General features: G+C 43.3%; 1 protein-coding gene across 1 annotated transcript; it reads left to right on the top strand.

Moving 5' to 3' along the window:
* Positions 1 to 4,748: 4,748 nt before the first annotated feature.
* TMEM115 (transmembrane protein 115) lies at positions 4,749 to 14,373 on the top strand. Its single transcript, XM_081321928.1, has 2 exons — positions 4,749 to 6,204; positions 12,874 to 14,373. The coding sequence occupies exons 1-2, from the start codon at positions 5,351 to 5,353 to the stop codon at positions 13,079 to 13,081; spliced, it is 1,062 nt and encodes a 353-aa protein (XP_081178054.1). The 5' UTR covers positions 4,749 to 5,350; the 3' UTR covers positions 13,082 to 14,373.
* Positions 14,374 to 15,775: the final 1,402 nt, after the last annotated feature.

Genomic DNA, 15,775 nt, shown 5'->3' with positions numbered 1-15,775 from the left:
TATACATCTGCAAAAATCAGCATTCAAAAATAGCCTGGCTGAGAGGTAAAAAGCAGATGGGGAGCTATAATGCAAGACAGTGATGAATAACAGAAGAGCTTTTTATCTCTGACTGGAGCTGCAACAGGATGGTGATACTGATAGACAGCTATGAAGAACAGGCACACTAGAGCAGATGATTCATGAAATTGTGATGAGTCAGCTGTTGTGACAATGCTAGGTTATGAGATGGATGGCTGAAAGGTGTGTAAATGGTCTAAAATAAATTCACGGTTGGTGACCAGGACTGTGTGCTTCTGCATACATCAGCTGCACTCAAGTCCCTACAAGCCCCATAAGACGATGACTGGGGAGCCTTGGAATGCAAGGAATATTGCAAAGATTTGTGTGTCTCACTGATGCAGAATGGGTTGAATGAGTGGAATAAGCCACTGTCTAAAAGAATGTGCAGCTTTGGTGAAAGTCCTCAGTGATGTCAAATTCACTGTTGGAAGCCCCAAAGAAACCAAGGAGCAGAGACAACCACTGGCAGTGGGAAGGAAAAAAGGGACAGGAATTTAAGGCAAATAAAAGGTAAGGACCGAATGGAAGACATACCCAGGGAATAAGGGATATACCTGAGAGATTCAGCCTTAAAATGGGAAATCGCAGCAATAAAAAGGCACATGGTCAAGGGGCGACAAAGTTGCCAAAAAGGAAACTGCCCAAGGATACGCCAGTGGGATGTATATTGGCTAATTTTCATAGCTTAGGGCAGGGGTGTCAAACTCAATTTCATTGAGGGCCGCATCAGCATTGCGGTTGCCCTCAGGGGGCCGGGTGGGTGTGGCCTGGGTGGGCGTGGCCTACTGGGTGGGCATGGCTAGAGTGCATATGGCCTACTGGGTGGGCATGGCCAGCTCTACATCGTTTGCATTTAGGGTGCCTATGGGGGCCTGGACGGGAGTGGGACAGATCTGAGGGTCTCTGGCAGGAGGAGGGTCTGTGGGCCAGGGCCAAGGCAGTGGGGGCCGTTCCCTCATTGCTTCCAGGATGGCTTCACGGGCCACATGAAACCACTTCGCGGGCCGGATCTGGCCCCTGGGCCTTGTGTTTGACATGTCTGGCTTAGGGGGGCAAGATATAGGGACTAAGGCAGCCTTTTCTCACTATTGTTAGTATGGCCATATGCAAAATTAGATAAACCAGGAGGCTTTTGGCTGCCACAAGGATCAATCAATCTCCAATTAATTAAAAAAGTAAGATTTACCCCCTTGGAACAGAAAAGGCATACTAAAATTTAGTTCTTAGAGCTCTTTGTGAAATTGGCAAACAGTCCATTTCTGTTGCAAGACTGTGGTTGCAAAGGAACTTTTGTATGTAAAGCACAGGATCCTAAGTTAAGAAAACCCAGTGCTCCCTGGTTTTGCCAAAGGCCCCTGAGAATGACCTTGTTTATCTATGGGACGAGCTACCCAATGGTAGAATTCTTGAGGGGCATGGCAGCTGGAGAATAAAGAGATTAGGAAATGGGGCACTCCTATAACAGTTGGTCCAAAACTGAGTTAAAAACTGAGATACAGGCTCCATTGAGAGAAACTATAGTGGCAGGAGCAGTGGGCAGACCATGCTGAATATTTAGTCTACAAGCCATTTTCTACTTCAGATTTCTACAATTGGAAACAGCAAACCCCAGTTATAGGGAAAACCAAGAGAAAACGCACTCTCTGTTTCTGTCTATCTTTAGAACACATAACCCCACCTGGGCAGATATTCAGACATTGATGGATATTCTAACACTGGAAGAACGGAGGTTGGTGAGGGGGGCAATGGAGTAGAAATTAGAGAAAGAATATAATGATGATCCTGATTGGGAATATCTCCTCATGGAGCCAGAATGGAATCCGGATGGTACCAGAGATATCAAAAGGTTTTGGAATTATCTGTCTTTGGTCTTGCATGGAATCCAGAATGGAGTCCCCAAGATCGAAAATCTCTGAAAAATTTATGAAATTAGGCAAAAGAAGGATGAGAGTCCTGGAGACTTTCTTGAGAGAATATATCAGGGTTTCAGGCAATATACCAATCTAAACCCTGAGGCGAAAACCAGAGAATGTTGAATACGATCTTTATAGGACAGTTGGCAGAAGATATTAGGAGGAAGTTACAAGAAAGTAAAAGGAGGTCCAGGAAAATTTACTTCAGAATTAGATGAGTTAGCTTACAAAGTCTTCACCAGCAGAGGACAAGAAAAAGATAAGAAGTGCAAAAAGCCTGCCAAAACGCCATCCTCCTAGCCAACGCCCTTAGGCAGGAGAGAGGCCAGTGGGAGTTTGACAGATTCTAACATGATTGCTGGCCCACTACTCATGCAAACATGCGCACACTCTTTGGCCAGCCATTTGCGTGGCCCAATTCTGAATAGGCCACAGCCTGGTAGTGGCCAGTGGCCCAGGGGTTGGGGACCTCTGCCTTTAGGGAAAAAAGTAGTAGGAGAAAAAACATTAGCTGAACACTGAAACACTTAGGGACAACTGTAAGCTATTACCTCAGGTAGAAAAAAAAGTTATTGGGCCATATCAGTGCAATAGTTAAGAGGACCAATGAGGCAATGTTCTGTTTGTGAAAAGATAAATACCAGGCTTCAAGTTCTGGATGTTCTGTTTCTCTGGCAACAATCCAGAAATTGATTTTTTTTATTTCTTTGATGAGTACAAAATCAATCTTTCTAATAAGCAACTTGATAAGTTAAGGCCATAATTATGCTATCCCCATCCCAAAGATACAGAATGTGAGCAAATTTAAGAAATGTAGAGCTCTGTATATTCCATTCTGTAGTGCTCAACTTCTCAATAGCCATCATACAAACCAGCGGGAGAGATTATTTCATCACAGTAACTGTAGCTACTTCCAGAATATTTGCAACATTTCTTGTGACATAATTTCATTACAAAATATGAAAGAGTATGTCCTGATATCCAGTTCCCCTCCAATTATTTTACAATAAAATACTTGGTGCAGATGAGAATTAGATAAAAGATTCTAAAATAACCTATCTGGCCATCATCAACAGGCATAGCTGCTCCCTGAAACAATTATCATCATGCCTCCATGTAGAAACTGGGAGGCTGTGAGCTTTAGTTCTCCATTAGACATGAAAGCTGCTTTACTGCTAGGTAGCCTTGTGGCATTCTGCCAGATCCACCTCCTAGCACGTGTGTGGCACACCCTCTGAATTAGGCATTTACAGCAGTTCTACATACAGGGCTTCAACTTAAGAGTTACAAGTATTCCAAGAGGATATGCCATACATCCACCTATACCAGGGGTGTCAAACTCAATTTCGTTGAGGGCTGCATCAGCATTGCGGTTGCCCTCAAGGGGCCGGGTGGGTATGGCCAGGGTGGGCGTGGCCTACTGGGTGGGCGTGGCTAGAGTGCGTATGGCCTACTGGGTGGGCATGGCCAGCTCTACATCGTTCACATCAAGGGTGCCTATGGGGGCCTGGGCAGGAGTGGGACAGATCTGAGGGTCTCTGGGCCAGGGCCAAGGCAGTGGGGGCCGTTCCCTCACTGTTTCCAGGATGGCTTCATGGGCCACATGAAACCACTTCACGGGCCGGATCCGGCCCCCGGGCCTTGTGTTTGACATGTCTGACCTATACTGATGGGTAACAATCGTTTTAACAGAGAAACTCTTAGTTGAAATTGCTCTTTGTGTCTTTGTATGTGGCAGGGTTTCCCAGCTTGGAGACTTGTAGGCGTGTGAATTTCAACTCATAGAATTCTTCTCAATGGCCATACTGGAGCTGAAAATGTTGGGAAACACTTAAAAAAAACAACAACCCCTTTTGAATTTGCCTAAATTTGCCCGTTCAGGGCAGCGCTGCCTCATTCCTTCATAAAAAACCCTTCCCAAAAAACCTCTCCTAGAGATCAAATCCACTTGGACTTAGAATAGAATAAAGCTGGAAGAGACCTTGGAGGTCTTCTAGTCCAGCCCCCTGCTCAAGCAGGAGACCCTATACCATTTCAGACAAATGGTTGTCCAATCTCTTCTTAAAAACATCTAGTGTTGGAGCATTCACAAATTCTGGAGGCAGGTTGTTCCACTGGTTAATTGTTCTGTTAGGAAGTTTCTCCTTAGTTCTAGGTTGCTTCTCTCTTTGATTAGTTTCCATCCGTTCCTTCTTGTCCTGCCTTCGGGCGCTTTGGAGAATAGCTTGACTCCCTCTTCTTTGGGGCAGCCCCTGAGATACTGGAACACTGCTATCATGTCTTCATTAAACTAGACATACCCGACTCCAGCAACCATTCCCTCTATGTTTTAGCCTCCAGTAATCATCTTTGTTGTTCTTCTCTGCATTCTTTCTACAGTCTCAACACTTAAATCGGGGGTCTTCAAACTTGGCCCTTTGGCGACTTGTGGACTTCAACTCCCAGAATTCCTCAGCCAGCCATGCTGGCTGAGGAATTCTGGGAGTTGAAGTCCACAAGTCGCCAAAGAGCCAAGTTTGAAGACCCCTGACTTAAATAATTGACGGAAAACCGTTAGAAAATTGTATTACCGGGTGCTTCATTAGAGTCTGGAGCGACCTCTCCCTCCTTCCACCCCATGGGCTCCCCCCCAGCCAGCCAGCCCCTCTCTCGCGCGAGAATTTGTGTCCTGGTGCATGCTGGAATCACCCTTTACGCAATAGGTGAGCTTCCATTTCCCGTCAGGCACCGGACGGCTCACAGAGCAGTCACGCGTGCGCAGCCCTCCCGTTTGTTTGCGTTTTGGAGTCGTGAGAAGCCAGGGTCCGGCCTGGAGGAAGAAGAGGCGGCGGCAGCAGCAGCAGCAGCGGCAGGAACGTAGCGGGCGTGCCGTCGTGGGGCGGGGCCGCCGGGCGTCGGCCTCGACGGAGCGACTCGGGAGGTGGCGGGGGCGAGAGCTCTGCTTCCGGCGAAGAGAGGCCGAAGCGAGGCCTTCCTTGGCAACCTTCCGCCCGGGTTGAATGGGGCTGCCAGCGTCGCCGCCTCCAAACCGGCCCCGTCGCGCCTTCGCCGTCTGTTAGGCGCTAAAACTCCAGCCTCTCCCCCGTGAAGCCGCTTCGGCCGTGCCAATCTCTGTCGGTGGAACGAGGTCGTCAAGAAGGACTCCGTGCCCCAGAAGCCAAGGAAAGCTGGCTGCCGGGGGAGCTGATGCCGTCCATTTCGAACCAGACTCCCAACTTCGTTTGGGCGCTATGGGGGAAAAGATGACGGAGCTGAGAGTACGTTTGCGCTAAGGAAAGAGAGAGAGGCTTGCGGGCCACCGAATCCTCACCCTAAGCCAGATACTCGGATCAAATTCTCGTGACTCGTAGGACGGTGCTTTTATAGGGGGAAACATGAACAGATACCTCCCAGTAGCACGACAGCATTTCCTGGCTGTGTTAGCCAGCACCAGTGTAGTCGTGAAATCTATATGTGCCATTGTCATTTTGCTCTATCTTCTTTCCTTTGCTGTCGACACAGTGTTTGGACTTGGTGTTACCCCCGGATATCTCTTTCCACCCAACTTTTGGATATGGACGCTGGCCACCCACAGCCTGGTGGAAAAGCACATTTGGGATGTAGGCGTAAGCCTGGCCACCGTAGTGGTGGCAGGAAGGTTGCTGGAGCCACTGTGGGGTGCCCTGGAACTTTTGATCTTCTTTGCAGTGGTGAATATTTCAGTTGGGCTTCTGGGGGCCTTTGCTTATCTTCTTACTTACATGGCGACGTTCAGTCTGTCTTACTTATTTTCTGTTCGCATTTATGGAATGCTGGGTTTCCTTGGTGGCGTCTTAGTGGCCCTCAAGCAAACCATGGGTGACAGTACTGTCTTAAAGATACCTCAGGTGCGAATGAAAGTTGTTCCAATGCTCTTGCTTCTCGTTCTTTCAGTTTTGAGACTGACTACTCTTATTGAAAGCAACATTTTGGCTTCTTATGGCTTTGGGGTCCTTTCCAGTTGGATATATCTTCGTTTTTACCAGAGGCATTGCCGAGGGCGTGGGGATATGTCAGACCACTTTGCATTTGCCACATTCTTCCCTGAGATTGTCCAACCTGTGGTTGGTTTGCTGGCTAATCTTGTGCACACCATCTTAGTGAAAGTGAAAGTCTGCCGGAAAACAGTGAAACGTTATGATGTTGGAGCCCCTTCTTCTATTACTATCAGCTTGCCGGGAACAGATCCTCAGGATGCTGAACGAAGGAGGTAATTTTTCTTAAAACGTATCTAGGTTAAACTTTTATGTAATCTATGTTGGAAAGGAAAAGGGAGGAACTAAGTGAACTATGGCTATTTTTCCAAGATAAAACTGTTGAAAGTAGTCCCTTTTTAAATTGATGTTTTATATTTATGTGCCTTATGTACCTTTCTTTGATTTATTGATGGACTTTCTTGTTTGGCTACTATTGAGAGCTCTGCCCTCAGAATATTCTATCAAAGATATCAATAGCCTTCCAAGTTGAGGTATGCAGAGCAAAGTAAGAGTGAAAAGATACATCTCTCCTGTTCCTGTGCATTTTAAAACAATTCCCTTTCTTTGCAGCAAAGGAGAGAAAATATTTAAACCAGAACAAGGAGTTATAGTTGAGATTCAAGAGAACTGTGAATCCAGCTGAATTCTTTTCATGAGGCCTCCAGCCTACTTCTTTAGACTTTCTATTGTCAGTATTGTCAACACTAGGAAAAGTGAGTTGTAAGAAAGTTTATTTTTAAATGTAGATTTAAATAATTCTTTTTCAGTCTTTGCGTATTTATTTGACCCACATATTTATGGGGTTACATATTTACATAAAGGTAACCTCACAGTAGTCAGCAGAATTGAATACTAAGTCTGTTATTACTATTTACAGTGCTGTAGTTAAAATTTACCAGTGCATTCTGCAGTTTTTTAACAGTACTAATTGCACCATTTAAGTTTGCAAAGGACTAGGTTTGAAAATATAAAACTATTTCAGAAGAAAGCATTTGTAAGCTACTTCTGTAATACTATCAAGAAAATTGCACATGATTGTATGAAATAAAGTTGCCTGTACATTGTTTGCTTTTTCCATAAAAATTATGTCTAAACACTTAAAAATGATGCATTGAATTACCTGGGAACCTCATTCAAGTAAGTGAATACATCCTAACTATATAGGCAGTGTTTAGAGTTTAAATTTGGAACATTTTAAATATCAAATGTAGGCTTTTTTGTCTTAAGTATGACATTTGCCAAGTAAAGGTACCGGGAGCAAAGATAATCAACCACCTGAGCTCAGGCTTGTATATCTTAATGCCAGATCCATAGTCAATAAAGCTCCTCTCATCCGAGATTTGGTTGAGAGTGAACATGCGGATCTGGCCTGCATTACGGAAACCTGGTTAGGACCTGAGGGTGGTGTCCCTTTGGTAGATCTTTGCCCACCAGGTTTCCGGGTGCTACACAGGCCTCGGGCTCAGGGAAGAGGCGGGGGAGTGGCGGTAGCGGTGAGGGAGAACCTGTATCCGCGAGAGGCCACTGTTGTCCAAATAGCCGGGTGTGAGTCTCTCCTCCTTAGATGTGGCCCTAAGGCTCAGTTGGGCTTGCTGCTAGTGTACCTTTCACCTAGTCGCGTAGCAGCAGCCCTGCCCGAGCTTCTTGTCATCCTCTCGGGACTGGTGGTTGAGTTCCCCAAAATTATGATCTTGGGTGACTTCAACTTACCATCCCTGGGGAGATCATCTGAGTTGGCTCGGGAGTTCATGGCTTCCATGACGGCCATGGACCTGACGCAGATAATCCAGGGCCCAACTCATGTAGGAGGACACATGCTCGATTTGATTTTCCTATCTGGACAGTGGTTAGATGATCTGGGTGGGGGCTCTCCAATTGTTACGCCCCTGTCATGGACAGATCATCATCTCCTGCGGCTGACCTTCCGCTTTGCCACTCCCCGTCGTGGGGTTACTGAACCAATGAAATGGTACCGCCCTAGGCGGCTTATGGACCCTGGGCGGTTCCAAACAGCGCTTGGCCCCCCACCTGCCTCCTTTGCTCATAGCTCGGCCAGTGCCATGGTGGAAGCCTGGGAAAAGGCAGCCACAGAAGCACTCGACCGAGTTGTACCCATGCGGCCCCTGACCCGTTGCAGATCCCAGTGGGCTCCATGGTTTTCTACGGAGCTCCGGGAGATGAAACGGCAGAGACGGGGCCTAGAGAGCTGTTGGAGATCCAGCCGATCCGAATCCGACCGATCGTGACTAAGATCATTTACGAGGTCTTATCTCGCGGCGCTAAGGAGGGCAAGGTCTAATTACTTTGCTGCCCTTATTGCGTCCGCAGATAATCGCCCGACCGCCCTGTTTAAGGTGACCCGCCCCCTCCTTAATCTAGAGGTGAAGGAGGATCCCTTGCAGGGTCGTGCTGAGGATTTTAGCCAACATCTGCTGGACAAAATCGCTCGGATCCGGACCAGTCTGGATTCCAACTGGGCAGAGTCTGACGATGAGAACATGGACAGTCTTGTTGATGTTATCTGGGAAGAGTTCGATCCTGTGACTCTGGACGAGGTAGAAAGGATCATGAGGAAGCTAAGCTCCACTACATCCTTATTGGACCCGTGCCCCTCCTGGCTGGTTTATTCGGCTCGGGATGGGACACGAGGCTGGATCCATGCAGTGGTAACTGCTTCATTGAAAGAGGGCAGTTTCCCCGCAGCCTTGAAAGAAGCGGTGGTGAGACCCCTCCTCAAAAAGCCTTCCCTGGACCCAGCTGTTTTAAACAACTTTCGCCTGGTCTCCAACCTTCGCTTTCTTGCGAAGGTTGTTGAGAGCGTAGTGGCGCATCAGCTTCCTCTGTTCCTAGAAGATACTGATTATCTAGACCCGTACCAATCGGGTTTCAGGCCCGGACACAGCACGGAGACGGCATTGGTCGCTCTGATGAATGATCTCTGGCGGGCTCGGGACAGGGGTCATTCCTCTGTCCTGGTCCTATTAGACCTCTCTGCGGCTTTTGATACCATCGACCATGGTATCTTACTTCGGCGTCTCAGGAGATTGGGAGTGGGAGGCACTGTTCTTCAGTGGTTCTCCTCCTACCTTCTGGAACGTTCACAGTGGGTGTTGGCGGGTGACCAGAGATCGACCCCGAGGCCTCTCATTTATGGAGTTCCTCAGGGGTCGGTCCTCTCACCTCTCCTGTTTAACATCTATATGAAGCCGCTAGGTGAGATCATCCGTGGTTTTGGAGTGGGTTATCATCAGTATGCTGATGACACCCAGCTTTTCATCTCGACCCCAAACCACATCAGTGATGCCCTTGACGTGATGTCCCGTTGCCTGGAAGCGGTCCGGGAATGGATGGGGAGGAACAGGCTTCAACTCAACCCGGACAAGACTGAATGGCTGTACATACCGGCATGTCAGGATATTCAGAGTATTCCATCCCTTAATATTGGGGGCGAGTTACTGCCCCCCGTAGATAGGGCTCGCAACCTGGGTGTCCTCCTAGATTCACAGCTCTCCTTAGAAGATCACATAGGAGCTGTGACTAGGGGGGCTTTCACTCAGGTTCGTCTGGTGCGCCAGCTACGACCCTATCTGGACCTGGACGCCTTACGTACAGTCACCCATGCACTTGTGACCTCTTGTCTTGACTACTGCAACGCTCTTTACATGGGGCTGCCCTTGAGAATCACTCGGAAGCTTCAGCTGGTACAGAGTGCAGCTGCACGGACGCTTTTGGGGGCTCCCCGATACTCCCATATTACACCTCTGCTTCGTGAGCTGCACTGGCTTCCAGTTGCCTTCCGGGTGAAATTCAAGGTGCTAGTGATAACATACAAAGCCCTACATGGCATGGGTCCGGAATACCTACGGGAGCACCTACTGTCAGCGTCAACACCCCTCCGTCCTGTGCGCTCCCACAGAGAGGGCCTCCTCAGGGTGCCACTGGTCAGAGAATGCCGGCTGGTGACCCCCAGGGGGAGAGCATTCTCGGTGGGTGCGCCAATCCTCTGGAACCGCTTACCAGCCGAAATCCGGATGGCCCCCGACCTTCGCACCTTTCGGCGAGATTTAAAAACCTATCTATTCCAGCAAGCCGGCCTGGCCTGATAGATTTGGGGTTTTATTTGTAGATCTGGGGTTTTATTTGTTGTATTGTTGGTTTATTGTATACTTACTTTGCTCTGTACACCGCCCTGAGTCCTCCGGGAGAAGGGCGGTATATAAAACGAATAAATAAATAAAATAAATAAATAAAATGAGACAGAAAGACATTACAATTTATGGTCAGTAAAGGAAATTGTAGACTTGAAAATTCACAATACATGTGTTAGACTTCAGGTACAAAGGTAGTCTTCAACTTACAATCATTTGTTCAGCGGCCATTCAAAGTTACAGTGGCACTGGAAAAAATAACTTATGACTGTTTTTCACACGTCCCTTGCAGCATCCCCTGGGTCACATGATCAGGATGTTTGGCAACTGACTCGTATTTATGATGGTTGCAGTATCTTGGGGTCATGTGATCATCTTTTGCAACATTCTGACGAGCTAAGTCAATGGGGAAGCCAGATTCTCTTTACAGCTGTGTTACTGACTTAACTGCAATGATTCACTTAAGAACTGTGACAAGAAAGATGGTAAAATGGGGCAAAACTCATTTAACAACTATTGCTTAGCAACAGAAAAAATTTTTGCGCTCACTTGTGATTGTAAGTCAAGTACTGTGCTACCTGTACATCTAAATTCTAAAGCATTTTGATGCCTTTTTTGTTTAGTTCTGATTATTTTGAGCCTAAAATCCAGAAAGAGCTCTGATCTTGTTCAAAAATTTAAGTAACTGTTATACATTACACTGTTTTTCACCTCAGCAGTTTAGTTGTATTAAACAAAATGTTTTTTTAAGTTCATATAAGCACAGTGGAGCAAAACAGAAGACAGAATCACTTTGAGGAGTTCATAATTTTATTGTATTAACAGTATTAAATATTACATACCCTGGGTCGAAAATGTAATTGTGTAAAGCTAAAAGAGTTTTTATTTATAAGGCTAAAGTATAAAGTATTATTATATCTCAGGCATGTCAAACACACGATGTCACGTGACGTGTCACCCCATGCTGGCAATGGGGTGGGCGCGGTTTTAGTATGATGCATCTGGCCAGTAGGCCAGCAGTTTGACATGCTTGTTAAATCTGTTTTTAAAAGTTATAAAACTATCCTTTGTAGATGTGCTTTCGATGCATTGGCTTTGAAGGCACTCTTGCGCTGTCTTGCATAATTGTTTGATTGGTTGTAGTCTAGAGATTTCAGCTCACATTCTCTTATGCCTGTAGTATAAATGTTTTCTCCTGTTAGTGTGGTTTCTGAACAGTTTGAATACAAATGCAGAATAAATAATTACAGGGTTGGAGAACTTGATCCTGTGTCATAAGGGAAATAAGAGAATTAGTCTAGCAAATGTATTCAGTGCACAGTGAACTATTTTTTTTAGATTTTTTAATTTGTAAAAATCTTTTTTCTATTCCATTGTGATTTTATAAAACAATATATTCTAAATATATTTGCGAATCACAAATTACTTGCAAATGGGAACAATGGGAACAAATTATTCATCCCTTTTATGATTAAAGGAATTACTATGGTGATAATTTTTTACCATTTGAATTATTTTATGTACTTTGTAACATGATAACAAGATCACTAAGCACAAATCTGGTCAAGAATGTTCTTCAGCTGAAACCTCGAGTACTGTGGGGTAGAAACAAGTCGGTCTCCAGCCCAAGCAAATTACATTTGTAGGTAGTTAACACTATATTGTCTATTAAAAACTTTATTTTGGATCGTTTGTGGGAGATTGCAGTTCCTCTTAGAAAAGCACATGTTGATTCAATTAGCAACACTATTTCATTATTGTCCCTGCTGTCTTCTTAACTCTACTGTGAAAGAAAGCAGAGTTTGGGCAACTGCACAGAAAAGACATTCCAAAGAAATGCAGGGCCAAACTGATGAACTTTGCCTTTTCTTCCTTAGAAGAAAAAAAAGGAAAAGTAAGTTTGTCATGTTCTCTGGTCCTTTCCTTAAGAGAGAAGATCAAGATATAGCCTCCTAAAATTGCATGGCGGGGCCACCAGGGCAAACTCACTCTCACTTGATCTTTTTCTTGGAATACATCTGTATAGAATGCTTGATTGTCTAGCAAAAGTTGTAGAATAAATCAGTTTTTCATTATAATTATACTAGAGTGAATAGATTGAAACTTGATCTAGTATATAATGAAGCATGTAGCCCATAAATTAGATTGCTTTACTAGATCAGTAAGAGTTGTTCTACTACGCTGTTACTCTTGTTCTTGAGTTATGGTATTGAACTGTTTATTTTTTAATAATTTAATAAGTGCATTTATAAGTGTATGTAAACTGTAACCTGAACTAGTAACTGCATTATTGTAATGTACATGCTTTCCCCCAAGGGCTGTGCTTTTACAGAAAGGTTAAATGTCACATATCTGGACAATGTCAACTTGAGTAATATTAGCACTTTATATTGAAAGACAAAGAATCTATTATTTTCATATCGTTAATGAAAAGAAATACGTTTCTAGAGACCTAACTAATAATTGTCATAAGTGAATGGACAAATGAACTGTTAAAGATATTAATAGATAATATATGTTAAATGGATATTGCTATAGATATTAATATGGATATATAGTGGATGTGACAAAACCTTCATAGTCTGCATTAGATTGATGTGATGGGGAAGAAGAATTGTTTTGAGGCTTTAGCTGTTTATATCCACGGAGCCTTAAAATGATTTTAGTCTCTTCTAGTAACTACTGCTAGAAAATTCCTGTTCAGTGGAATGCCTGATAGACTGTTTAGATTTTGTATCTTTTTTCATTCTGTAGACAACTGGCTCTAAAGGCACTGAATGAACGATTGAAGCGTGTGGAAGATCAGTCAGCCTGGCCTAATATGGAGGATGAAGATGAAGAAAATACCAATGCCAATACTCTCTTGCTACCTGAAAAGAGTCGGGACTCTACCAGTGTTGGAAAAGCTTCTAGCCAAGAATCCAGCCTCATTACCTTTGAAGATGCCCCCTCTCAGTTGTGACCATGAAGCATTTGTGTCTCCTGCCTGCCCCTGCGTATCAGAGCTGCTAATGATCCTTCATCTGCCCTCTCTTGTATCCTATCTTTCCTGTTTTTCAGGGAACAAAACACTATGCCTCCTAACTACTTCCTCCAGCATTTGTGAGCCACCTGTGGTTTTGCCAGGTCTTAGGACTCTTTTGGTGAAAACTGTTAATTGTCAAACTGACCTGGGAATTTGTTTCATTTTTTTCAAAAAGGTTTTGAAATTAAGAACTTCTCAGAACTGGCAGGGGAGGAAGGAGGTTACAGCTCAGTAAGGATTATCTCCTTAAAAAAGACCTATAAAATTTGCCCCAGCCTATAGCTGCCATTGTGGCTATTAACACAGTGCTTGTGTTTAGCTCCCAATTCTGGTTAATCTGAATGGAGTTTTGTATTCTCCAATCTATTGGATCTGCTCTTCTTTGAGCTCTAAATGCTAAATTATCACACAAACCCAACCAAAATAGCAAAGAACAACCCCTTCGAATGTATAGTTTTCTCCTTGATTTCAGTTTTACTTGGTGGCAGTGATTGTTGTCAATGATAATTTGGCTTTTTTCCTTTCAGAATTAGTTATTGATTAATTAAGCAATTTAATATTGATTAAGCAAAAAAGATCTTTGTTACTTACTTTTATTTCCGATATCCATGGGTTTCATAGTTTTAAACCCTGCCAAATAAAACTGTTTGCCTCTTGTAGAGGCGGCAGTTAAAGTCTTAATAATGCCATTTGCTGATTTGTTTTTAAAGTGAAAGGATGCAGGCTGCAGCTTGCTTCTAGATTGCCAGTTAATACTTGGATAGAAAACATTGAGACTTTCCTTAGGATTCCAAAAGGAAATTAATTTGATTAGTTTTTTCTTCACTTTCATTTACAATTACTCAAAGTGTAAAGAAGCTTTTTTCTTTAGTGAGGAACCAGTGCTTTCAGACACTAGTGGGTAAATTTTTGCCACAGGAGGTTACATGCTACTACTATTTTTGTTTGCAGGAGACTGACAATTTCTCTGATGCCTAATTTTTCTGTTTGGTGAGATCATTAACCTCTTTTCCTTTGGGCTGAGATATTTTTTTATGTGGGGCAACAAGTTCTGAGATTTCTTGCCTAGATAGCCAACTAAAGGTGGAGAACTGGGTTAGGTAGCACTTAAAAGAATGGAAAGAGAATATATGAAAATGTTAAGATAATTTTTTAAAGGACCATGATTTTTTTTGTCAACCAAGAAGTAAAACACAGATTGCAGTATCAATAAACAGTTCTTTCAAAGAGCGCCTCTTGATTGGCTTTCTAAACCTCCCATCATTTGACCTTGTTAGTTCCTACTTGGAAATGAGCTCACAAAATCATTTTCACTGCAGCCAATATTGTTAACATGAAGAGATGTTAAAATACAATAACAAATGTTTGTGAAGTCTTTACATGCAAACTCCTGAATGCTTCTTTTTCAGAATTATGCCCAGTGCAATTAAGATTACCGGTATGTATATCCCTTTTCACTTCCTCATCCCATTTCACTACAGAAACCCTGCATAATAATCACTGTCCATTTTGAACCTGAAAGCTTGAGTAAAAAACAACCATGATACCTTAAAGTTCAGTGTTTCCAGCTGCAACTTTCTCCTAATTGTTTGCTTATCTGATCTTAAATTTCCAGGGTTGAATATATATCTACTTCTTAGGTCTTAAACTTAATGCTTCTTCACCCAATATGAATTTCTTATGTGCACCAGTAAGAAAACCCCACTGATGAGTTGCAATCATTGTGTACTTGTTCTAAAAATAAAAACAAGAAAGAATTATATTGTCCTTAACAGATTTGAAATACTTCCTTGTTTTCCTTCCACTGAATGTAAAAAATAATCTGCATGGAATGATTTCTGTGGAAGAAATTCACTTTGTACAATGCATTCCCTGTAATAGCTATATTAGAAATGATGCCAATTATGATAGGGTGATCACCATAGATCTGTGTTGATACGATCATGCTTTATTTTAAGGTTAGAAATGAAGAGAGTTGCCAACTTCTTGTTAGAAAAGCAGTTCTCAGAACTATAATGGATTCATTAGTAGGTTGGGCAAAATATTTCATCCTGTTAACATACATTCCTCCTATATTCACTACATATTCAGACTTTGCAGCTCAACAAATGGTTTGTCTCTTTGGATTGATTCATATTGTGTAGTGGCCTGGTTAGAGCATGGAGAAGGTAGTCTTCTGAGATTTAAAGAAGAATCTTGAGCATCTTTTGCACCTTAGCTTGATATTCTGAAAAGGGATCCCAAGATCAAGCCTTTATTTTTCTTTTGATTCAGGATGTGATATTTCCAAGTGGAAAATATGGAAGGAAATAGTCAAAATTCATCCCGAAACCCTGAGAAGGTACTATTAAGCAGTACTGAATTAAACTAGACAGTTTTAAAATAGTTCCTATATATTAGAAAAGCTAAAAAATATGTGAAAAGCTAGGGTTGACTGTCTGAAAATTCAGAAATTTGAGTTCACAGGCAGTTTGAGAAGTCAGTTTGAGTTGCTGGATCAATTCTGTGAATACAATTTCGTATTTTAATATTTATTGCCCTGTACACCCTGAGTCCTTTGGGAGAAGGGCGGTATAAAAATTTAATAAATATAAATAAAATATATACAATGATTTATAGATATTGGACTTG

This window comes from Vipera berus (genome assembly GCF_964194415.1).
Source record: "Vipera berus genome assembly, chromosome: 2".
Classification (NCBI taxonomy): domain Eukaryota; kingdom Metazoa; phylum Chordata; class Lepidosauria; order Squamata; family Viperidae; genus Vipera; species Vipera berus.
This window is presented reverse-complemented; position numbering and strand designations above follow the sequence as displayed.